At 44.2% G+C, this 26,191-nt stretch overlaps 1 protein-coding gene across 4 annotated transcripts in view; it reads right to left on the reverse strand.

The window, feature by feature from the left end:
* Positions 1-13,119: 13,119 nt before the first annotated feature.
* LOC147465358 (uncharacterized) overlaps positions 13,120-26,191 on the reverse strand; it is a 36,129-nt gene continuing 23,057 nt past the window's right edge. For 2 of the 4 annotated variants that reach the window (XM_086519643.1, XM_086519638.1), the window contains exons 2-3: positions 14,359-14,542; positions 13,120-14,213 (exon numbers count right to left, since the gene is read on the reverse strand). In XM_086519643.1, coding sequence (XP_086375769.1) covers positions 13,585-14,213; positions 14,359-14,542 — 813 coding nt within the window. In that variant the 3' untranslated portion in view covers positions 13,120-13,584. Of the gene's footprint in view, positions 14,214-14,358; positions 14,543-14,642; positions 14,803-26,191 lie in introns of those variants that run through there. The other 2 variants (XM_086519652.1, XM_086519661.1) reach the window with 2 other exon arrangements.

Below are 26,191 nucleotides of genomic sequence, written 5' to 3' on the forward strand. Positions count from 1 at the left end.
TGAGAGCTTATAATGTACTTGCAAAATATGGACTTCTTTTGCAAAATAAAAATTGTATCGTGTGGATGTGTCTTATCCCAATTATCATTTAAAAAGCCCAAACAACTCTCAGATTTGCAAATGAACATTGTTGTGGTAGTTTCCATTTTCTCATCAAAGTAAAAACTACAAACACTTCACAGGCATAAATAGAGTGAGTGAACCTGACAATTTTTTTAGCAATTGAATACTTAAGGGACTTCTGTATATCCTAAAACAACCTGTTCGTGAAGCTTTTACTAGTTTAAATGCTGACAAAGACCAGTCCTTGTTGTCAAAGGATGGAAGTCGCAAAGGAGTTACACGGCCCGAGCCACATGTGACATTTTGGGTTCCAAATATGACCTATCATAAAATAATATTCCATTATCTGCAAGCTCCTTGTGCGGTCTTCCTCGATACATTTGCTCACCAATAAATGCATGGAAAGCATCAAAAATCCCAACTATGCTCTCAACTGGTTGCCAGTCCTCCCTATGTGATGGATAAATATTTGCAACAAACATGGTACCAACACTAAACCTACAAAAATAATCATCCACTTAATGAGATATATGCTCAAAATAACTTACAATTGTGTTGATGTCGTAAAAAACTAGGAGGAAATGTTTGCAACCTTAAGTCTCCATGTTGGAAAGCATGTTGTATTGGGACCTCTTTCACCCGCTTTCTTTGTGCACACACTTTAAACTCTTTTGCTTGTCCCTTGAAAGCCTCCATGAAATCATTGCATTGCCTCCTCTTCCTCCTCCTCATCTGCAATAATACCCAACTTCGATAGTTATTCTAGATGGTATCCATGCCTAATCATTTGTAATATAACTATTGAAAATGATAACAAAGTCAATGGTAATGTTGGGCCTTTGAAAGGGGTCATGGGGTGCACTAGAACACATAGTAGAGTTAGCGCAAATAAGAAAAGGGGAAGACAAAGTTTTGAGAGGGAAGTAGAGTAACTCAAAACAAGATTTGGGCGGTAACATAGACACTGGAGTCTTCAGTGAAAGTTCTGAAATTAGTTGGTACAATTCAGTACAATTTATGGCATTTGTGCTTTGGAAGTATGAAATAGTAAAATTTGAAGAACAAAATTTTTATTTTTTCCATTTTTCTTGAACGAGTTTGTCTTTAAAATAATGATTTTCTACGTAACGAAGTCTCTTCCTCATTGGCCGACTCCAAATTTCTCCTAATGCTCTCTCTCTCTCTCTCTCTCTCTCTCTCTCTCTCTCTCTCTCTCTCTCTCTCTCTCTCTCTCAGTGTCATGTTGGCAGGGATCTGACAAGAGTGGGCGTGGCCTCTCTCTTTCAACCTCTCTTCATAGGAAGGTGCAAGCTACCACCTCAAATTTTTAGTCTTTGAATGTGTGTTCCCCCTTGATTGTAAGGATGGTGTGTGTGTGTGTGTGTGTGTGTGTGTGTGTGTGTGTGTACACGCGCGCGTGTGTGTGCATGCGTGCGTGCGTGCGTGCGTGTGTGTGTGTGTGTGTGTGTGTGTGTGTGTGTGTGTGTGTGTGTGTGTGTGTGTGTGTGTGTGTGTGTGTGTGAGAGAGAGAGAGAGAGAGAGAGAGAGAGAGAGTTTTAGGTGCTTTGTCCTAGAGCTCTTTGTTTCTCTTTGATATTTGGTATATACTTATGTGCCTTCGGGCTACCATGGCAAATGCAGGAGCTTTTAACATGTGGACAGATGCAGAGGGAGGCATTAGGGAAAATTTGGACTCTCAAGGGGGCCTTATAAGGAGGTTTGACTTTGCATATCATTGAAAAGATCTTAGAAAGTAGGTTCTAAATCCCCAAACTCTGACAAATTTGGAGTTGATTTGTAGAAGTTATGGCCTCCCCACTGAAGCTGAAATGTGGGGAGAGATTCCATTTATAAGATGGAGTTGTCACATCAAAAAATAGAATCTTCTAGAATATAAGAAATCTGATGGCATGTTATATATCAATAGATAGATCTTGATGAGTACATTCTAAATCCAAAAGGTCTGACAAGTTTTGATTTCATTTGTAGAAATTCTACAGTGAGCCCATTTGGGACGAGGGAGAAAGTAAAAGTCCTTATAAGGGCCCATTTAAGAGTCCAAAAGTTTCCTAATGTGGGGATCCCTCCCCACATTATATATTCTAGATTGTTAAGGTGTTGATCGATTGAAAATATACTCACACTATTGTTGCAGTAGAGGGCCCTAGTGGTCGTTTTGGCTACTAACTTACTTCCCCTCTTGCATCGCACACCACCACACCTACATCTAGTATCAAAGATCCCACGGGTGTGTTGACCATGGGCATGAAACTCCCCTCTGGGAAGCAAGAGGTTAAATAGAAAACAATATGCAGTAATTGGCCAATTATAGTAGGTGCAAGGGGATAATTTTTTACAAGCTTAGTGTCAAAGGGACTATATTTGGATGAAGAGGCATGGTCTATCTCCTTATTATGCTCTCTGCCTTCCTCACAAGACGTTTTTGCACAACCATAAGCAACTATGTGCTGAGGAAAACTTGTCTACAATGGTGTGGTTGCTAGTTTGCTCAATGAAGAAGTTCACAGGATGTTTATGGAGCCTACCAAACAGGGTGATGTGTATGTTGCTAGTGACAAAGGACAAAGGAGTTGCACTCATTATTGTATTAAATGCAAGGATCATGAGAACTCTCATAGTAAATTATTTAAACTTCCATGCTTTCAAATTTCATGAGGGGACAAAAATGAATAACAAGTTTTTGTGCAAAACCCATCTCAATCCAAATGTGTTTATGTTTTTTTATGTCTTTCTCTCTCTCATTGCATAATTAATTTATATGACACTATTGGTGGTGGGTGGCCTGATAACAATAATCCACAATGTTATCTACAAGAGCAACTAGTCTTATTTGATGTGCCTCTAGTTTCCAAACCTTTTTACAAATGATAGCCTTTTGTGCATGCATTTGTCTATGGTCAACGCAATGGAACCATTGGATTGTTGCCTATTCCCTCTCTATTGTTCGATCAAAGATGGAGATATACATACTCGCACTATGAATGCATGTGTAGTTTAGTTACTAGATTAGTGCACATGTACTTTTGTATGTAAGTTGTTTTTGTTTTTGTCCAAAGTTTTCAATGTATACCAATTGTCTTCAGCACCACAAAACTGCCGAGGTTTCTTATGTGCAGTAGATGACACACTGCCAGGTGTATGTGTGATCTTCTTCATGGGTTCTTTGCCTTTCAGAGGTATAAGGATATTTTTGATGGTATTGGCGATGGGTGTGTTGGCAAGTCTGGGTAGTAGAGTATTTCATGGGAAGTATAGAACTAGCCCATGCACAGCCTCAAGCATGTGTTCATGAAAGTGATAATAGACTAAAATAGCATGTCGTATTTCCAAAGGTAAAGTAGGCACCCATGCTATAAATGCATAAACTTGTGCCGGTCCCGAGTTGAAGACCCGCGGCCAATCTTTTCGCTTGTATCCTAGACACATTCAACTCTCAAATGCGCCTTCCAAGAACTGAAAACAATGGAGAGCAGTGGTGGCAATTTGTCGCCTCTCTCAAGTGGCACACTATTGAGTGTTTTACCCTGGAGAGAGAGCCTAATGTGCATCCTCTCTCTCTCCCTTTCCCTCTCCCTCTCTCTCTCTACATGTGTGTGTGCACATATCTTGGTGTTTGCAACAAGTGTAGCAGGTTTTGTGAGACTGTCTACCGACACATTAGTCCTCTCTCTCTCTCTCTCTCTCTCTCTCTCTCTCTCTCTCTCTCTCTCTCTCTCTCTCTCTCTCTCTCTCTCTCTCTCTCTCTCTCTCTCTCTCTCTCTCTCTCTATGTGTGTGTGTGTGTGTGTGTGTGTGTGCGCGTGCACGCGCGTTCACAAGCAGGCTGCAGTGCGGTAGTGATTGGCCTTCATCTTCTCTCTCAAGCTCTAAATTCATAAGCACCTCCACCTTTACACAAACATACACGAGCGCGTGACACGAACACACAAGAGTTCTCATCCTATTTGTTACCATATACATGTGGTAGTGATATGTGTGAACACACTAGGACCGTCAGGGCATTTTTTCCCTCTTTAGGAGGTTTTGCCCCACGTGCATTATATATACGCCCATCACTCTAGGGCTATCCATCATTCTATTGCACGCTACATAATACACTCTCAGTTGTGTGCCTTAAGCTTCCTTCGTCTTCTCCAAGCTGTGTGCGTTTCTTTGCAATCCTAATTCCAACAATTGGTATCAGATCAGGTTGCATCCTCCCAGGTTTAGTCACCAGCAGCTCCAGCACACGCCTGCTCACTTTCTCCGATTTCTATGAGCTTTGGCGAGCGTTCATAGGTCGACAAAAATTTCTGATTCGGGCTCATTTCGGCCTCCGTTTCCACTACAGTCAGGTCTGCGCAGTAAATTTTATCATTTTGCGTATAATTTCTATCAGCACCAAATACTGCATAGCAGGTCCTATATAGTCTACTACAGGTTGTGCTATATAACACGTGCTAGTCTCACTCAGTTTGTCCTCATTTCAGACAATTTTCACATCAGATGCAGGAATTTTCCATGGCTGACAACAACACAGATGTGTCCAAGATGTTTACTGCTGAGGACAGATTGGATGGGGATAATTACCCTATGTGAGCTTACATGATGCAACATGTTCTTGTGTCAAAGGGTGTCTGGAATATTGTGTAGGGCATTGATGTACGTCCTCGTTCTGAGGATGTAGGCGATGTTGAGGACGTTGCAGGTCTTGCTGCAAGGATTGTTGCTATTAGAGTTGTTTTGCCTATGACACAACAAGCTCGTTGGGATGTAAAGGATACGCAAGCTCATGCATTGATTGCATTGTCTGTGAAGCGCACCATTACTCCTCACATTCGTTCAGTGAAATCTGAAAAATAGGCTTGGGATATTCTAGCAGGTCTTTATGCAAGCCGCAATGAGGCTAAAATTGCTTTGCTACGTAAAGAGCTAAAAATCAAAGATTATGCATGAGGAAGATGATATGGACACTTTCCTTGGTAGTGTCAAGGATATCAATGAGCAACTTATTTTTGCACGTGAAGTCATTTCAGACAATTCCCTTGTGCAGACTATTCTTGATGCCTTACCAGATTCTTATCAGACTTTGCTAGTACTTGAAGACTTATGACCCAAGGAAATCCTGAAGTTGTAAAGTTTGATGCATTATGCACATTGTTGTTGCAAGAGTCACTTTCTAGAAAGAACATGACTAGACAACGTGCAGTTGAACAACCTTTTATTGCTTCTCAAAGAAAGGGTGGTAAAAACAATGCAGCCACTTCTTATGGTTCTGCTGCGAGTGGTAAAACTTCTGTTCCCAATGCTTCTGCTGGAAGCACTTTGTTTGGCAATTCTGGTGATAAGGGCAAAAAGAAGATGCGTTGCCATTATTGTAAAGCTAATGATCACTTGATCAAGCAGTGTCCTAAGTTGAAGGCCAAAGAGACTAAAAAGAAATAGAGTGGTTCCATTGCAAATGTTGGTTCCACTACAAATGCAACCATCGTTGAGTCTTCTGCGAAAGGAGACTGTGATGCTGATGTCGATGCAGAATGGGCTTTTAGTGCAGAGTGCACTTACAATCCTGTTGTCCATGATGCATGCATGTCAGTTGCTGCAGATTCACATGTGTGGTATTTTGACAGTGGTGCTACAAAGTACATTACCTTACATCGTGGATTGTTCACCTCTCTCAAGTCTGTCCCTCATGGGAATTCAGTCACCTGTGCCAACAATGCCTCTTATCCTATTCAGGGAGTTGGAAAGATTGTGCTTACTGCTGCAAATGGTAGTTCTTTCACACTTTTTAATGCACTTTATGTACCTGGGATCAAGAAGAATCTTTTGTCTGTGTCTACACTTGCTAGACTTGGACTTGGTGTCAAATTTGTGGATGAGAGATGTACAGTTCATGATCTCAGTTTTGGTGATGAAATTGTTGCATATGGCTTTTTGTGTTGTGGGAGATATAACTCACTTTGTATGACAAGTGTGGCCAAAATTTTACAAATGCAATTGCAAATTCAAGGACTGTTTCATATGCAAAACTGTGGCATGCACGTTTTGGGCATCTAAATTTTGTCAGTTTGCTGCGTTTGCAAAAATCTGATATGGTTCCTTCTTTTCCGTCTCTTGGAGAACCTATCAAACATGTTTGTGAAGGCTGTATTTTGGGTAAAATGTAGCGTTCTAAGTCTCCAAAGGATGGTTCAGTTAGGGCCACATGTAGGTTGCAGCTTGTGCATAGTGATGTTTGTGGACCCATGCAAACTCCGTCCTTGGGAAATTACTTATACTTTGTGACTTTCATTGATGACTACTTCAGGCATGCGTGGGTGCATCCGTTGAAAGCTAAGTCCGAAGTTTTTATGTGCTTCAAACAATTTCTGGCTATGGCTGAAAATGTCCCGAAATGTACTATGGACACCCTCCGATCGAGGGGAGGATTATATGTCTCATGAATTTAATGCATTTCTGGCTACTCATGGGATAAAACACCAATGCATAGTGCCTTATACACCTCAGTAAAATGGTGTAGCTGAGAGGAAAAACAAGTCACTTACGGAAATGGCACGATGTATGGTCAAAAAGTCAAGCTTTACCGCATTCTTTTTGGCTTGAGGCCATTATGTGTGCCACTTATGTACTTAGCAAGTGTCCTATGAAAGCTTTGCAGTCTATCACTCCATATGAAGCATGGCATGATAGAAAGCCTTCTATTGAGCACATGCGTGTTTTTGGTTGTTTGGCATATGCTTTGGTGCCATAAACACAGCACAGAAAATTGGATGATAAGGCTATCAAATGTATTTTTGTTGGTTATAGTGTTGAAAGCAAAGGTTACGGGTTGTATCATCCGCAAACAAAGCGTATTCTGGTTTCACGGGATGTAGTGTTTGTGGAAGATTCTGTTCAGCCCTTGTTGTCATGTACTAGAGACAATAATGTAAGCTTACAGGACATTTATGACACTTTGTTGCCTCTTTTAAGTGGTGGAAGTTCGAATGTAAATTCCAATGAGGCAAATGTACAGCCTATGGGGGTTTCCAAAAATGTTACAGATCAACCTATTATTGATGCAGACGTACATGATGTACTTGATGAGGAAAGGGCTGAAAATGACCAAGCTAGAGGTATGCCAAAATGGCTGGTGCATACATTGCATGACAGTAAATTGGATGCACCTTTGTCTAGTCGTACTCGTTCAGGTTCTCGCCATGCATCTTATGCATGAGATTGTTATGCTTTGGCTGTGTCTAGCCTACATGATGTTGAGGAACCTCTCTCCTTTGATGAAGCACAGAATCCAGAAAAGTGGATGGCTGCCATGCAATCAGAATATGATGCACTTATAGAAAATGACACATGGACTTTATGTGATTTGCCTCGTGGCAAAAAGGCCACTGGTACAAAGTGGGTTTACAAGTTGAAACGCAAGCCGAATGGTGAGGTTGATCGCCATAAGGCTCGACTTGTTGCAAAGGATTATGCACAGCAAAAAGGCATAGATTACGAAGAAACTTTTGCTCTTACTTGTCGTATGACTACTATTCGTTTTCTATGTCCATTGGCAGCTCATTTTGGTTGGGATTAATCAGACATTGTTACTACTTTCTTGAATGGTGACATATTTGAGGAAGTTTATGTCGCGGTTTTGTCAAGAAAGGACAAGAGGACAAAGTGTGCATATGTAAGAAGGCTTTGTATGGGTCGAAGCAATCTCCTCGTGCTTGGTATGAGAAATCTGGCACTCATTTGGTCAAATGAGGCTGTTGTAACAATCCAACAGAAAGCACATTTTATGTAAAGCGTGAGGGTGATGTACTTCTCATTGTCGTTCTTTACGTAGATGATTTGCTGATCACTGGACCAAATGAGAGACATATTGCTGAATTTAAGGCTTATTTCAATGCTACTTTCAAGATGAAAGATTTGGGGCTCTTGCATCATTACTTGGAGATACAGTTTAAGCAATGTGATGGTGGTATTGCCTTGTGTCAGAAAAGTTACATAGAGACAGTGCTATGTAAGTTCTTTATGTAGATGATTTGCTGATCACTGGACCAAATGAGAGACATATTGTTGAATTTAAGGCTGACTTGAATGCTACTTTCAAGATGAAAGATTTGGGGTTGTTGCATCATTACTTGGGGATACAGTTTAAGCAATGTGATGGTGGTATTTCCTTGTGTCAGAAAAGTTACATAGAGACAGTGCTATGTAAGTTTGGACTTGAGGATTACAAACCTATTTCCACTCCCATGGAAACAGGTCTAAAATTGAGTCTAATGACGCTCGTGATCCTACTGATGTCACTCTTTACCAAACTGTTGTTGGCTGCCTCATTTATGTATGCAACACGAGGCCAGATCTTCAATTTGCAGTCTCACAGGTCAGCAGATTTATTCATAGCCCAGGGTCTAAGCATTGGCAGGCTGTCAAGAGGATTTTGCGCTACCTTAGTGGTACTTTACATATTGGCTTGTTTTATCCCAAGGGGGCATCATTGCCGCCAGACTTACATGCTTTTTCGGACTCAGATTCGGCTGGTTATTTTGACACGCGAGTGTCCACAAGTGGTTTTTGTTTTATGCTTGGCAGTTGATGTATATCATGGTTGAGCAAGAAGCAACCTACTGTGGCCACTTCTAGTTGTGAGGCTGAGTACATGGCAGTCTTCACAACTACGGTTGAGTGTGTATGGTTCAAACGCCTTATGGTTGATTTGGGTGTTGGACACGACACTGCCAACACAGTCTACACTGACAGTCATAGCACATTGGAAGTTGTGAGGAACCCAGTTTTTCATGCTCGCACAAAGCACATTGAGGTGCATTACCACTATGTCAGGGAGAGGCTCTCAGCAGGAGAGGTCAGCTTGGCTTATGTGCCAACACAGGACAACCTTGCAGATCTTTTCACAAAGGCATTGTCTCGTGAGAAGCTCGAATCTTTCCGCAAAGCTTTGGGCTTACTCCCCTTTGTGGACTGATCATGTCCTCAAGGGAAGTAGCTCTCGTTCACCGCATCACTCCAGGGGTGATTTGTTACCATATACACGTGGTAGTGATGTGTGTGAACACACTAGGACCGCCGGGGCATTTTTTTCCCTCGTGCATTGTATATACGCCCATCACTCTAGGGCTATCCATCTTTCTAGCTATTGCACACTAAGTAATACACTCTCAGTTGTGTGCCTTGAGCTTCCTTCGTCTTCTCCAAGCTGTGTGCGTTTCTCTGCAACCCTAATTCCAACACTATTCGTCATCATCAACGTAAGCGAGGAAAGAGAAGACGTAGCATTACAATCTTTCAATGGGAGGAGATGTAGACTATCCATTGAGATAGAGATTTCTAACGTGCATATCTATGTAAATCTCTCTCTCACATACACACACACTCTACTATATTGGCTCTAACTAATTTAAAACCCACTACTATGGAGATACCCTGCGAAGATTCTCTCTCTCTCTCTCTCTCTCTCTCTCTCTCTCTCTCTCTCAATCAATCCACATCGGCTGTTGCTCCTCCTATCCCCTCCGCGCTCAGGATTCTTTGCTTGCGAGCTCACCAATCCAAACTTCAAAGGTGTCGCCTATACTACATAGTACGCCTCTGCCTGCCCCTCAGCTTGAGCCTCTTTCCGCCTCTGCCCAGCTGCACCTGGGTTGTACGTTAAGAGGGCCTAGAGAGAGAGAGAGAGAGAGAGAGAGAGAGAGAGAGAGAGAGAGAGAGAGAGGCCACAGCTCCTAAAAAAGCACATTATGCAAGCCTCTCTCTCTCTCTCTCTCTCTCTCTCTCTCTCTCCTGCCGCGCCTGCTTGCTATCATTCCAGAGAAGAGAGAGATTGCCATCATTGCAGAAACATATGTTATCTGTGCATGCATTTGCTTGGCTCTCCTTCAATCCAGCATTTGATGACGGAGTAATAATTGCTTAGAGCTGGGTCGCGCTCTGGGCGAGTGGGGGGAGTGTTTTGCGGAAAGCTCAGGCGTGCAGATCATGTGAGTTCCCTGCCCCTCAGAAAAACGTAGGTTATAAGCTACTTTTCTGGTGAGCGGCTCTTCCCCTTTTTCGTAGGAAAAGCAGCCAATGGAAATAACGGACTACGAAGACTTTTGTTTTTTGCAATGGGTGTCCACCTTCCTAGGTGCTCTAATCTAGGTTGCGGATCATCCTACTAAAGCTGGGGCGACTCAGAAAGGAATCTCATAAAAGCGCTTTAACACGTAAGGATGTGGTCACGCGTGGCATAGTTATCCAAAGTGAATTCTCATTGGTTAGTACTCCAAACAATTCCTTGATACTAAAAAATGGGTTGATATTAGTCGTGATACTACTTTTGTGGAGCTTGTCTCCTTAATACCATTAAACTGAAAAATTGTGAGTGTGGTATGTGATTAGTACGATCTATTAAATCTCATTAAAATAATTGGTACTACACAGCGAGACCCGGCGCTAAGATGTTACTGATGCAACTATGCCAAAATCGGCATAGTTACAAAAAGGCCTTGCATGGTTGCATGTAAGAAAAATATATGTTGCACTTGTGACAATGCATGAGGCAAAATTATTTCAGACAGTAACTGATAACTATGCATCACGTGACCATTGCCTAAGAAGCATTTTCCTTTATGTAAGCAAACTTGACTTATTTGTTTTAATTTTTTGTGCAGAGCAATGCAGACTCGTGTTCACTCCATCAAAAGGAATGAGAGAGAATAGAGAGACATGGACAGAGTTTTTCCAACTCTACCAAAATTGGCAGAACTGAGTCACAAAGGCCACCATTGTTGTTAGAAGACAAGCTAGTGCTTAGAAAGCAAAACACTAAACGTGCTTTGTGGCTACCATGTGTTCATGAAATATAGCAAGCATTGGCCTTCATGTAGTTTGGCTAGAGTAAGCAAGCAAAATTTCTATTTTAACATTTTTGCATGGTGGTCTAGCAAGTTCCTTGTTTTTTTAACATAGTACTAATTGATTGTGTGCACTTCTATATTTAAAGTACTTAGAAAGTGTCAATGTACACTTTGCAAAGGATTTATTTCATCATATATGGTTTGATATAGCATTGCAACAAACAATACTTAACAATATGTTCGGTATCAAAATCTCTACGTTGCTTTACAAAAGCTCTAATTTGCATCATACATTTTAGGAAGCATGAAAAGCTTCAAAAATCTTATAAGAAGCTCTAAATTATAAGCTCACTAGTAATCTAAACCACTGAGGTAGATGGTCTAGAAACTACATGCACAAGAAGTTTTGGACAAATTCTCACAATAATTCCCACATTGTAACTTACCTCAACATCATGAGCTTCTATGAGGGAGGCGCTGCTTACCTAGCTAGCTACGATTGGGGGCAGGGGACTGCCGGCCCGGTGGGGGGCCCGGTGGTCCCCTGCCCCCAATCATACCTAGCTAGGTATGTGGTGCCTCTCGAGCAGAAGCTCATGATGTTATGCATTGTATAAAAAACACTGAAAAAGAATCTTCTTGTGATGTGTGTGTGTGTGTGTGTGTGTGTGTGTGTGTGTGAGAAGAAGAAGAAGAGAATTTTAACGTCGTAGGAAGCTATCGTGAGAGAGAGAGAGAGAGAGAGAGAGAGAGAGAGAGAGAGAGAGAGAGAGAGGTCATGACATAGCCCCAAACTAGGGCCAATTATCAACGACAAGCTTTAGTTAATGTCCTAGCTGGCTGTGTCTGTGTGTTGGTCTAGAAAAAAGGCAACGATGAGGCCTACTCGGTAATGATCTTTGCTTATTGATCTAGCTTTCATTCTGTGTCAACTGTTTTTTCAAATTGAATTGAAGAACCCATTTCTAGGTCATGTGAATAGCAAGCATCTATGACATATACAATGTACATTGTTTTTATATGGAAAGCATCCAACAACAACTCATCGATTAGACAGCCTCTTATAACTAATCATGGCATTCATGTAGTGATTGCAGTAGATCTCCTGCTTTGTGCTTCGTTTGTGCAGGGATAAGGGCCACCTTGGGGAAGTCTTTTCTCCCCATTGCCACCTCGTAAAGGCACAAACCAGAAATACTGGTAGAATTTTCCAAATTTCCAAGATTTTTGAACTATCTTCTTGCATATTTTCCCGATTTTTCTTCCCTTTATCATGGTTTGCAACTAGCTAATCTCAACCAGCTCAAGGCTCAGCTGAGGTTAACATCCCCAAACACTGATGCAAGGTGACAAGTGTGAGTCCTCCATATATACTTTTCATAGCTTATTGCACACCTCTTTGACATGATGTTAGCTCAAATTGGTATTTCCTAATCGCTAGCTATAATTTCGCCGCGCCTTAATTTTCAACATAGTAGTTATTGGTTCCCATACAGAGCATAAATTTGGGCAAAACCCCAATTCCTGAGAAATATGCCCTGAAAAATAAGAGACAAGAAAATCATACCATTCATTAAAAATGAAAACTGAAGCCTATGGAACGAGTCTTGATAGGCTCTTGTCAACGTTCAAGAAAAATCATTTTTGCAACCATTCACTGTCTCTTTTCATGGATTTTCCAAGAGGAAATATGAAAAATTGAGCTACATCTTACAATTGTTACACTATTTTTCTCAAAATACAGGCAAGGAAGAAAAGCCCTTGCAAATCAAGGGAGGTAGGCATAAGAGGTTCAACAAGAACCATGCAAACATGAATGAGGGAGAGATCCAAGAAGAAGAGGAACTAAGAGAGTGTAGTTCTCTGTGGGAGAGATTAAAGGTTTGCAAATGCCGCTTTATTTTACGTTTGTTTGATTCATAGTGTCATTTGGTACATTGAAGCAAGCGAAATAGACAGAAAAGTTCTTAGTGTCACTCTGAAGACATCCATCACCTAACAAACCTTCATGTCTAATGTGAGCCCATGGACAAGAGTGTGGCCGCTTGACATTTTGCAAGGGAGTGGCATATCTGTAAGTCCACATACTAAAAACAAACCATTTCACACGTGAACTTACTAAAAACCATATGCAACAGAACACTAGGGTTTCTCTGTGCATAATAATGCTGAAGGACTTGTTACCTTAAATTTTTGGACTGAAAAAAATCTCAAATTAAGGCTTTCCTGCATTATTTGATCCCGTTGATATTCTTGCCTAACTGCACATGCTTGTTTCCTGATAACTTACACGTGCGGAATCTCCAATTCATTGATCAGGTCCCGAGGGTCAGCTCTGTACATTTGCTGGAAAGCTTGTAGAAAACAAGAAATGGAAAAAATGCTTTCTACATATAGGAGATGAGAGCTACAGATGTTATTTACAGATTCCCTTGGTAGTCGAAAATGTCTATGACATGCTGGGGCCTGCTCTGCCAAGTGAAAAGTTGCCAAACACAATTTTTCTGGCATCTTCACACTCTCAAGGTGAAGACAGAGCTTATACTGAAGGAATTGCCATACTTACACGAGACAAATATCCCTCTTACTACAAGAGTCACCCTAGCTCAAGGTCAACGTTTCTGCTTACTATGTGACAAGTGTGATGAGCTACCCTCTTGCCAATCCATATGTTGTCAGAGATGCCGATGCCCTTGTATGAGAGAATGGAGCGCAGACGTTGACTGCATCAGCATCCTATCCACCAGAATTTTTGTTCTCAATGCCACCAGACGCAGACCCTCTTTGTCTTGCTTCATGTCATCAATTACAAGCTCATTGTTTGAACCCATGCATACTCCCTCATTGCTTACTTTCACCATCAATCTCTTCATAGCTTCTCTCTCCTCTTTGTCTCCATATGCTTGCAACAGCCTATTAAGGCTAGCCTCTGTCACTTTGACCTTGTCATAATCTTTATGGGTCATAATTAAAAGTAAAGGGATCTCATAATTGCTTAGCAGCTTCATCACATCACCATCATCCACAAATCTGGGGTCTATGGCACTAATCACATACCAAATGATGTGAATGCACTCCCTGAAGTCATCACACTGTTGATGCTTATCCAAGAAACCCAAGATCTCATTTACACGCTCCTTGCCTTTGACATCCATGCCATTACTATCATGGATGATAAAAGTTGTACCCTGCTCCTCAAACAAGTACACAAACTCTTTGTTAATGTCTTGGACTCCAGCTACACCCTCTGATATGCTCTGTGGACCTTCATTTCCAACCAATAGGCGGATCAAGGTGGTCTTGCCTGCAGAATTTAAAGACAAAAAGGGTATAATGAGCATCCCACTCACATGCCTTTGAAGAAACAGAAATCGATGAGGCTTCAAGTTGTTAAACAAAGAGAAAAAGGAAAAGGGGGGGGGAGGGGAGCTTGTTGTTATGTTCGGTACCTGAACCTGATCTCCCAACCACCAAGACTCGAACAGGCCCTTGCTCTGAAATTTTCCTACGATCAGCTTCTAAGTGGTGCTTGACAGCTTTCTCATCGCTTGCCTCCGACTCTCCCCTACCCTTTTTCTTGCACTGCACACAATACTGGATACATAGTAGATCTTTGATTGATAATTGCCTTTCCTGCAGATCATCCATCGTTAGCGCTCTCTCTCTCTCTCTCTCTCTCTCTCTCTCTCTCTCTCTCTCTCTCTCTCTCTCTCTGAGCTGATTAAGTATGTACCACCAGCAAGCTCATCTTATGAATCTCTGAAGGTCTTCTCATTACCCTGCAAGAGTAATCTCTCTCTCTCTCTCTCTCTCTCTCTCTCTCTCTCTCTCTCTCTCTCTGGCTGCCGCTGCCCCTGCCCCTGCCCCCCGCCCGCGCGCAGACCCTGCACCACCGCCCTCTGCTCCCAGCACCCGCCCCCCCCCTGCTCGCGAGCTGTCCCCGCCCCCTGCTCCCGTCCTCTACTCACCCGCGCTGTCCCCTTGCCCCCCCCCCCCCCCCCCCCCCCCCCGGCTCACCCGCGCTGTCCCTTACTCCCGTACTCTGCTCATCCGCACTCCCCCGCGTATGGCGCCCCCCCCCCCACCCCTTTCTTCTACGCATACAACGTCCCCCCCCCCTTTCTTCTACGCGTATGGCGCCCCCCCCCCTTTTTACACGTAGGATGTCCCCCTCTCTTCTTCTACGCGTAGGTCTTTAATTTTATTTTTTTTTATTTTATAATTTTTTTTTTAACCCTGCCCCCACCACTTTGTAACTTTCGGGCCTCATAGGTCATTATGGCCTTTTGAAGACTTTAATATAACATTTCATTTCATTTCCCTCCCCCTCCCAACCCCCCCCCCCCCCCCCCCTCTTCACTTTTGTTTTCGAGATACACACACACACACATAGCTGAGCATATTGAGGGCACCTGGCCACACCGCCTCGCGCTCCACCACTCGTCGCGATCACCGCCAGTGGGGGTGCACACGTACATCCAGTGACCCCCAGCCGCCGCGCCCGCTGCTAGGGTGGGTGCACACGTACACCTAACTCCCTTGCGGACGGCGATCAAGCATGAGGAAGATGAAAGATAAAGCCAACCCCTTAGAGGATGCCATTCAAAAATGCAAAGAGGAGATGACGGAGATCATGACCAAGATGAACCGCAACCTCTGGGGCACAATAAACATGCTCGAAGGACGCGTGCTGATCCAAGAGAGCAAGATAAGCACGCTGGAAGACCGAGTAACGACCCAAGAGGAAGAGATCGCGTCACTCAAGAAAGAGCTCGCCGAAGCACGATCAAGAAACACACTGGAAGAGGGCGAACTGCAACCCTCGGTAATCGAAGAAATCAACACGATCAAGGAGCAAGTACGGGCCATCCAAGAAGGAGAAGAGCAGCATAAAGAAACGACGACCTCTTGGGTGGATGTTCTTACCAAAACTCAACAGAAGGCGGACGAAGCCGAGAAATGGATCAAGGTGGCCAAGAAAGGAAAAGACAAGGAGATAACGCCCACACCCACACCCAACAACATCATTAATCAAACACTAGAGGAGGAGCAGAGGAGAAGGGTGCGCGCTTTACATGTGAGAATTTGCGATCTTAAAGACAAAGGCAATGTGGACGAAGAAATAAAAGAACTCACAGCCTTGATGGGGATTCACGAGACGATGCACACAAGGGCATGGAGAGTGGGCAACATAAAGAAAAATGGAAGCAGTGGAGAAACCTCAAAAGAAAGAGCACTCATCCTCCGTTTTCCCTCCATGGAAGCAAAGAAGTCATTCTTGAAGAAAAGACCAACTCTTAAAGAGACTGGCATCTTCCTCGGGGATGATCTCACCCTCTCACAGATCGCTCATATGCAGGAAGTAATGCCGGAGATTAGAGCGGCAAGGGAAAAAGGCAAGATCGCTTTTTACCGAGACGGAAAAGTGGTAATACTAGAACGACGCTCCACATGATGGTGCAAGACTTATGGGACCCTACTCAAAGTAGCTGCCTGGAACTCCAATGGATCTATGCGTCTTGATGTGGGTGCCTTTGAGGATAGCTTTACTGGAAGAGACATCATCTTTTACTCTAAGACACACCAGGCCCCAGGGCAATCCATGCCTCACATCAGTAGATACAGGTGGGAGACAGCCTACAGACAGGAGACACGCTCAGGGCACAGAGGGCGGGGCTCGGGGGGAGTGGCAGTGTTATTTAGAGAGGATCTGCAGCAACCACTGATACATATAGCCCGCAGGGACGAGCAGGCTAGGTACATGTGGGTGAGACTGAAAGCAAAGACAAGCAGATACCTCTATCTAGCTATTTGCTACTTTCCCCCGAGTACATCAGTTTATGCATCACCCAGAGGACAGTCCCCTTTCTCTATTTTGGATGATGACATATGGGAGGAGTTCTCTAGGGACGGTGACATTATCATCCTAGGGGACTTCAATGCCAGGACTGCCCATCACCAGGCAGTGTTTTATGATACTTCAAAGGAGATGCTAAGAGAGCTAGATGTTGTAGAGACGGGCCTTTCCAAACTATCACACGATGTGGAATGTACTAAGTATGGGCGACACCTAATAGACATGGGCACTGCACATGGATTGGCCATCTTGAACGGCCTACAGAGATTTCCTGCTTCGGGAGGTTTTACATGCTTCCCACACAGACATGGAGCCAGCACAGTAGACTACGTCATGGCACAGCCGAATCTCATCTCTAGTATCCAGGATCTCACAGTTGAGCCCAGACCAATCGGGGTGGCAGTGGATCATGCTCTGGTGTCGATGACCATCTCCTTCCAGTTCAGTGTAGCACACAGGCCACGAGTAGCAGCCTACTCGCTACACATTCACACGGGAGACGGATTCTGTATACATGGACGGAATCTACAGACGCCTATGCACTGAGGACACGGGGCGACCTCCGGAAGAGCTAACTACTATACTGACACAGACATTACATGAGGCAACAGCAGAAGCATACCCACACACCCAGCCTGAGCATAGCCGCCGATCAGGGAGCATGCCTCAGAACAGCTGGTACGATGAGGAGTGCCGCCAGACTAGAGCCAGACTTCAGAGGGAGGTGTTGTTGGGGGACGTCACTCACAGACAGTCACAAATTGACTTCCAACGCCTGGTGCGGCGGAAGAAGAGGGCTTTTTTGGCTCAACTCGAGCAGGATCTATATCAGCTATTCTTGAGTCACGACTCGCTTGAGGCGTGGCGGCTCTTTCATGAGCAGTCCCCCCCCCCCCCTGCTATTTCCTTCACAGAGACCTGGGGGCAATACGCATCATCTTTGTACACAGTACCTGGACAGCCGGCCCTTCCCAACCCCCCCGATCCATGCCCACACGCAGGTGTCTTTTTCACTGCTGAGATGGTGAGGAAAGCTATTGACAGGATGAAGACTCGGAGAGCATATGATCATGATGGCCTAGTCGCTGAGCATTTCATGCATGCCAAAGACCTACTAGCAGAGCTTCTAGCAGTTATGTTTAACCGGGCCATGTGTGAGGGCCTACCAGACTCTTGGAGCCTATCTACGATCGTACCTATCTTCAAATCAAGAGACCCCATGGAGCCTGGGAATTATCGCACTATTATGATTGGGCACACACTGGCACGGTTGTATGCATCCATTCTGGAGCAACAGCTGAGTAGATGGGCAGAGAGGGAAGGGATACGTGCAACTGGGCAGGCAGGATTCAGGAGAGGCTTCTCTACTCTTGACCATATCCTAACACTCAGGGCCATCATCGAAGAAGGCAGATCTCATGGGAGACGGATCTATTGTAGCTTTGTGGACTTCCGCAAAGCTTTCGACACGGTACCCAACGCTAGACTGATGCGCAGACTACAGGAAATGGGAGTACCCACAGAACTCATTTGGGGGATCATGGCATTGTACAGATCAGTAGTAGGGCATGTACGCACCCCGGAGGGACTTTCTACACCGGTTCACTCCACTATTGGGGTGAAGCAGGGCTGCCCGCTCTCTCCTACTCTTTTCGGTATGTATGTGGATGAGGTTTCTGACTACATTGACAACGATGGGGATAAAGGTGCTCAGTTGGCAGGGACATGGATTCCACTTTTGTTATATGTTGATGACATAGCGTTGATCTCCGAATCCCCAGAAGGAATGCAACTCAATTGGATGCTTTGCATACGTTTGCCCACGAAAGTGGTTTGTCTGTCAACCTGGGTAAAACCAAGGTTATGGTGTTTAATACCACCCCACAGTGGATCAGGAGGTCAGCACCTACATTCACATACGGCCAAGAGACTGTGGAGGACACAAACGCTTACACTTACCTTGGAGTGGTTTTTAGCAGACCTGCATTCTCACTCAGAAGAGCAACAGAGACTAGACTTACTAGAGCCCACGCAGCATTGGGTAGATTGGAGAGGATGTGTTCGCAGGTTCAGTTTCAGGAGCCCCGGACGAAGCTCTGGCTCTTTGACACCTTGGTGGCTTCAGCATTGCTCTATGGGGCTGAGATATGGGGACCTTCACTGGATCACCACGGGAGGTCGGGTTGCTCAGACGGATAGGGGAACATGGAGAAACCTCTCGTCTCTATGATCTCGCGGCTCATTAGAGCCAAGGCATCAGTACCACGGGCCATTATCCGAGCAGAGCTAGCGGCCCCCCCACCAGTGGTAGAGGTGCTCACCAGATCAGTCTCCTTCATAAACCGCACATGGGAACTTCCCAGAGACAGATATGCTCGCATAGCACTTGAGTCCTCTCGACAGTTAGCCATACAAGGAGATACAACATGCTGGTATGGGGAGATGACATCATGGTTTCAAGCACATGGGTGGTTCAGCATAGACAGGCTGCCACCATTCCAGTACTCATTGGATGCACCATCTCTCATTCTTACACAGTCGGAGATCACCAAGCTCATCCGCCAAGACCTGACCCAGCTAGACAACAAGAGGACATGGATACAACCAGCACAAGAACTGGGCACGAAGATGGCTTTCTACAGAGACCACCTTCTCCAACTTACGGAAGATGGTTTTGTGATGAGACCCAGATACATGGATACCCACCTGTCTCATGGGATACGGTGTGCTATTGGCCAGTTACGCACATCGTCTCACCAGCTGCGGATTGAAACTGGGAGATACAGCGGAGTACCAACAGAGGCCAGGACATGCCCCTTGTGTGACATGGAACCTGAGACAGAGCTGCATTATACATGCCGCTGCCCCGTCTACTACGAGATTCGAGGCCGCTTCCATTGCTTGTTCAGAGAGGGTTTTGGACCACTCTCAAGAGTAATGGGATACGAAGATCAGAGAGGCCTGGGTTTGTTCTTGCTCGAGCTGCGCAGACACAGAGAGAGCCTGATGAATGGCGAGGCTAACCAGTCTCAAAAACGGATTACAGACTTCTTCAGAGCAGACACGGGACATCCGCAAGAGCCACTCCCACAGCAGAGCTCCCCCCCATCTCACACCAGAGGCACACTGATTGACCGAGCGATTGAACTGGGGAAATCCAGGCGCCCACGACTGCACAGGACTACACAGCATCGACGGAGGTTACGTCAAAAGATTCAGAGCACGCTGGCCAGGCATGCACGACGCCCGGTCAGACTACTAACCATGGAGGAAATTGATGAGATTCGCCAACGACCGATGCTAGATCTTTTGTGATTCAACTATCCAAACTAGCCGCCCTTTTTTGCTTAGTTTTCGGCTTAGCTCACATCGACTAATCTAGAATCCCATAATATATATCTTTGTTTTGTACTGTTGTTAGGTTATTTTGTTACTCTGACTTGGTATCAGATCCACCACCTTGTAACTTTCTGGTCTCATAGGTCACTATGGCCTTTTGAAGACGTTAATATAACATTTCATTTCTCTCTCTCTCTCTCTCTCTCTCTCTCTCTCTCTCTCTCTCTCTCTCTCTCTCTCTCTCTCTCTCTCAAAGGCAGGTGACCCTACGGAGCCTGGAAACTACCGTACTATTATGATCGAACACACATTAGCACGGTTGTATCCATCTATCCTTGAGCAACAGTTGAACAGATGGGCAAAGAGAGAGAGGGCATACAAGCAGCGGGACAGGCCGGTTTTAGGAGAGGCTTCTCCACTCTTGACCATATTCTGACACTCAACGTCACCATTGAGGAGGGTAGGGCATATGGGAGACGGATTTATTGTAGAATAGAACCAAAAACTCCAAAGCCACAACAATAGACCGAGAACCCCAGTCCAGCTAAGTCTATCTCCAAACTGTGGTGGTGCTGATCTGGCCACATGTCCACTAGACAATCACCTGTATGTGGATTTCCACAAAGCATTTGACATGGTGCCCATAGCTAGAATTGATGCACAGACTACAGGAGATGGGAGTGCCCATTGAGTTGATTTGGGGGATCATGGCTATATACAGATCAATGGTAGGACATTTACGCACTTCAGAGGGGATATCTAATTTAGTTCACTCCACTATTGGAGTGAAACAAGGTTGTCCATTGTGTCCTACTCTATTTGATATGTATCTAGATGAGGTTTCTCATCACATTGACAAAGAGGGTGACAAAGGTGCCCAGTTAATAGGGACATGGATTCAATTGTTCTTATATGTTGATGATAATGTGCTGATCTTTAACTCACCAAAGGGTATACAGTGACATTTGGATGCATTACGTAGCTTTGTGGAGGATAGTGGATTGTCTATAAACATTAGTAAAACCAAGGTCACAGTGTTTAACAACACACCCCAGTGGATCAAGAGATTTGCATCTACATTCACTTACGGTCAGGAGACTATGGAGTACACAGATACATATACTTATCTGGGATAGTCTTCTCACTGGGCCAAGGAAAGAGCAGCAGAGACTAAACTGACGAAAGCGTATGCGGCCTTGGGAGGATTGGAGAGGATGTATTCGCAGGTTCAGTTCGAAGAACCCCAAACAAAGCTCTGGCTCTTTGATACCTTGGTAGCTTCAGCTATGCTCTATGGGGTTCAAGTTTGGGGACCCTCTATGTGTCAAGATGGGTGGAGAGGTATGGGGAGGCCCTTGGTATCTATGACATTGAAACATGGGGACGAGGACGTGGGCATGGCAAAACAGCGGACGGGGGACGGGCCAGGGGACGCGTATAAAAAAAGCGTATATTGGACAACACTACAAGTACAAAATTGCAAAGAAAAGTGGGTTTTGCAGTCATAATATCAAAATATGATACATGGTAAGGACGCGGCGCGCGCGCACTGTGCATGTTAACGCGATGGAATTGTGATCAATCATCATACTTAAAGGGAAAAAGTAATGATGTACAAGTGAAAAGTGGATAAGTAGAGTCTAGTGGGCAACATTGGCTTATATGGGACCCTATCCTCTGGCAAAATTTCAAACCTACCGATCCCCTGCCCACGTCCCGCTCGCTTGTGTCACCGGGGACCCGCGTCCCGTGACACGTCCCCTCTGCGTCCCATGTGAGGGACCCCTCTCCCGTCCCGTCTCGCGTCCCCGCGTCCTCCGTCCTATCCCCGCCAAAAAGCATCCCGTCCCTGGGTCCCCTGTGACTATGAGATTCTATGACCCTTCAGATGATTAGAGCCAAGGCGTCCGTGCCACACAAGATCCATAGAGCGGAGTTAGCAACGCACCCTATGGAAATAGAGGCGCTTACCAAATCGGTCTCCTTTATGCACAAATTATGGGATACTACCGGAGACAAATATGCCAGATTGGCCCTTGAGTCCTCCAGATAGTTAGCTTTATAGGGGTACACATCATGCTGGTATCCAGAGATGTCATCATGGTTCCAGATACATGGCTTCAGCATGGACAGCTTGCCTCCCTTCCAATACTCCCTTGATGCATCATCGTTGTCGCTTACACGGGTGGAGATTACTAGACTCATTCTCCAAGATTTGACCAATTAGACACCAAGAGAACATGGATAGAGCCAACATAGGAGTGGGGCACGAAGATGGCTTTCTATAGAGAGCATCTTCTCCAACTCACAAGGGATGGGTTTGTGATTCGACCCATCTATATGGATAAACATCTATCTCATGAGTTACGGTGTGCCATTGGTCAGATACATACATCTTCAAAGTTCACACCATCTTGAGATTGAGACTGGTAGATTCAGAGGATACCAGCAGCCAGCAGGACATGATGCCTATTCCATACAGAGCCAGAGACAGAGATGCATTGTATATGATAGTGCACAGTGTATTACAAGATGCGGGGTCACTTCCATTGTCTATTCAGAGAGGGCTTCAAACCCTTCTCCAGAGTCCACAGTCATGATCTATCAGGACCAGAGATGTCTTGGACTCTATCAGTGCATCTACTTGAGTTACACAGACACAAAGATAGTTTACTAAGGAGATCTTGAGAGAGACAATCCCATAGACAGATTACGAATTTCTTCACACCAAAACATTGGACACATAGAGGAGCAGCCACCACTGCAAAGCTCAGCCCATACTCACACCCGCGATACTCTCATTGACCGATCATCAGCTAGGGAGATCGAGACGCCCACAATTGAGGAGAAGAGCTTCACAACATCGACGGAGACTACAGCAGAAGATTTGACCTTGCTTGCTTTCTCTGGCATGCTTGCTTTCACAGCACTTCCCAGGCGTCCTTAGATGCAATCACATGTACAATTGCAATGCAGACATAGACTTCCTCGCGGGAAAGCATCTGCTTTCCCAAAAAGCAATCCCGCTTTCTCAGAAACCATCCGTTTTTCCTCAAAGTTTCCTATGAACCCATCTTCATTGAAGTGCTTGCTCTTCCTTGTGCACAATTCTAACACAGTTCAAAATTTCCTCCTCACTATGGATATTCCCTTTCTGATGCACCCGTCACCCACCTTGTGACGCATCAGAAATACCCATCACCTAGTCCTTTCCTATCGAACTTACGGTACAATCTCCTTCATGATGCTCTATGTCACGCATCCTATGACGCATCAGAGTGTCCGTTCCTGGATGGTCGAATACTTCTTCTCTATGATCCCTGTCACCCATCCAATGTGACGCATCAAAAGTACCCGTTCCCAGTGGCCTTACAGATATTCCCTTTCACAGTGCTCCCGTCATTACTCTGAATAACGCACTAGGAATATACTCGGATGTCTCGAGTGAGAAAAACCCTCACTTACAATTCCAATAATTCAATAAGAATTATTTTTCTTGGTGTTTCAAGCGAAAAAACCCTCTCACTTAAAAATCCAATAATTCATTTAGAATTATTTTCATGTCAGGTAAAGCCAACTTAGCAACATCCCTCTCACTTATATACAGTTGTCCTCAACTATAGATGTCCAACTAAACTGCCAGGGAGAAACTGGAAAATTTCAAAATCTTGCTCAATAGTGAGTTGAGTTGGTCCTTTCTCAAAAGAGAATTTAAAATTTAAATTAAACAAAAATTCAATAATTCATGTCGTTCCTCTCGTACCTCGAGGATATCCTTCACCAATCATCAAACTTACTAGCCATGTAAGAACTCATCATTCACGTCTTTCCAACAGATTGGAAGTTTAAATTAAACAAAAATTCAATATTTCAATACTCACCTTACCAATTCATGTTGTTCCTCTCGTACCTCGAGGATATCCTTCACCAATCATTTAACTTACTAGCCATGTAAGAACTCATCATTCACGTCTTTCCAACAGATTGGAAGTTTTCCTCATCCGAGAATCTGTTAACTCAATCCCGAGAAGAATAATCCTTCTAGAAATCAATGTAGGTATTTGTCCTTGCGCGTAATCCTGCACTGTTAGTCCAGAGGGTATTAAACCTCTTGTGTCGTCCCGCATAGGGCATGTCCATTATCGAGAGCATTAAGCTCATGCGAATCTTCTTGTGCCATCTTACCAAAGTAAGTTCTTATTCCGGGCCTTTGCTTTGGGTAGGCCAATTGTTCTGATCCGAAGATCCCTTGTGCATTGCAATGTTTTCTTTACGCCTACTTGCATCTATTTCTTGCGGAAATCATCAAGAATTTTTCACTTAGCAAGCATCTAGGACTCCTCGCAAAATCTTAGGCAGATAAAAATTCTAGCCATACCATTCTGTGAACATAAGTTCAAACTCGGCCCACTCAAGGGCAAACGCGCTTTAGATCTCAAGGATGTTCTCCCATATGTGGTTAAGGTAATTCTTACCATTTTGAAACGGTTGGCGAATTTTACTCTTACGAACATAATAGTTCGAATTTATTCCAGTAGCGTGTAAATGCTACATGACATGCTCATGGAGAAATATATATTGCAACCAAAAGTCACTATTGTAATGGTAAAAGCACATAGCGTAGTCAATGATCAACGACCATCAGAAAACCTCTTCTCTGTAGAGAAACTCAAATTCCTTCTACCGAACACAACTCAAATAGAGATTATCGTGTTAGAATATCCTTGCGCACAAAAAAGGCGCTCAAGAGAATATAACAAACTCTCATCCAATTCTTGAAAAGGAAGTTGGTTCATCTCATTCCGTTCAGCAAAAAAAAAAATTGACTCGTAGATGACACACCTTGGCACAGGTTTGCATCTTCGTGTAATTATCCATGTACTCAAAGGTGTACATAATTCTTAATCTGTGTTAGAGTTTCGGTGAACCTGGGAAATTACCTTCCCTAAGATCCTTAAGAGCGAAGACACTCAACCTAATGATCCCTTGGCTCGATCTTAGAGCAAAACCCGCTCATCAAATGAACTAGGATTTCAATCCTTGGATTCCTCGAGCACAAGCCGTAGCCGTCGCTTGTTCCTTCCCTCGTAAAGAGAGTGTTCATTCGCTTGTGCGAAAAGCATTACCATAGCTTCCATTAATTGGTTTAGGCTTCAAGCTTAGCGAAAGCTTTTACTCTGCTTGAAATCTCAGAATGGTTTCTTCCTTTCTGCCATCCTACCCGCAATAGCAGGTAATTTATTGGAGAACTACCGAATACCAGATCAATAGTTGACCTTCCGGCTAGTTGAGCAAACCAATTCATCTCAAAAAACAATGTTTCAAATTGATCCTGCTCTCTTAAACACTCGAGAGTGAGTAGTCCCAGTTAGACATAACCATACCTCGTGCAAAAGAGAAAACACGCACAATGCACTTTATGATTTCCTCAAAGATGTAACTTTGATCAAAAACCTACCCTCTCACTTAAAGTTCCAAGGTCTTCTGTTCAGAATCTCAAGAAACAGTTTGAATTCCCTTACTCCAAACTTTCTTCAGATAACCACATATCCGTCGGGGAGGGATAAGAAAAATTTGATGTTTCTGTGTTCAATGGTTCCCGTCTCACTGCGGGGATCAGATTCTACGTACACTGAGGTGTACACTTTCAGCTTGTATTGCTGACTCCACCATCCGCTGCAAAGTATCTTACAGATGTGTCTACAAAATTCGGGCAAAAGTCCTTCGGTGAATTTCTTCATCTTTCCTTCCTCAGAGAGGGTCAAGAGTGGAGCTATATTGGTAAGAGTAAACCACTACTTGCTTTGACTCGCTCATGTTCCTATTGGCAAACCGATCCCAATCCTCTTGGATAACTTCCTCAAAGCATAGAGGGAAAAAAAAATTGTCGAAAAATTCAGGCCTGAATTGAATCCAAGTCTTGTTGTAAGTTCCTTGCATAGCTTTGGTATACCACCAAGTCCTTGTCGTAAGGTGCAGCCAAAGTGAATGTTACACTTTGCTCAAGATGAGTGCTCCAGACTATGCTCAAGGGTTCCTTTTACTTACGGAAGGGAGAGCCTTCCATTTCTTTAGTGAGAGAGTGC

This window comes from Adiantum capillus-veneris, chromosome 1, assembly GCF_014529385.1.
Source record: "Adiantum capillus-veneris isolate H3 chromosome 1, ASM1452938v2, whole genome shotgun sequence".
In the NCBI taxonomy this organism is placed as follows: Eukaryota; Viridiplantae; Streptophyta; class Polypodiopsida; order Polypodiales; family Pteridaceae; genus Adiantum; species Adiantum capillus-veneris.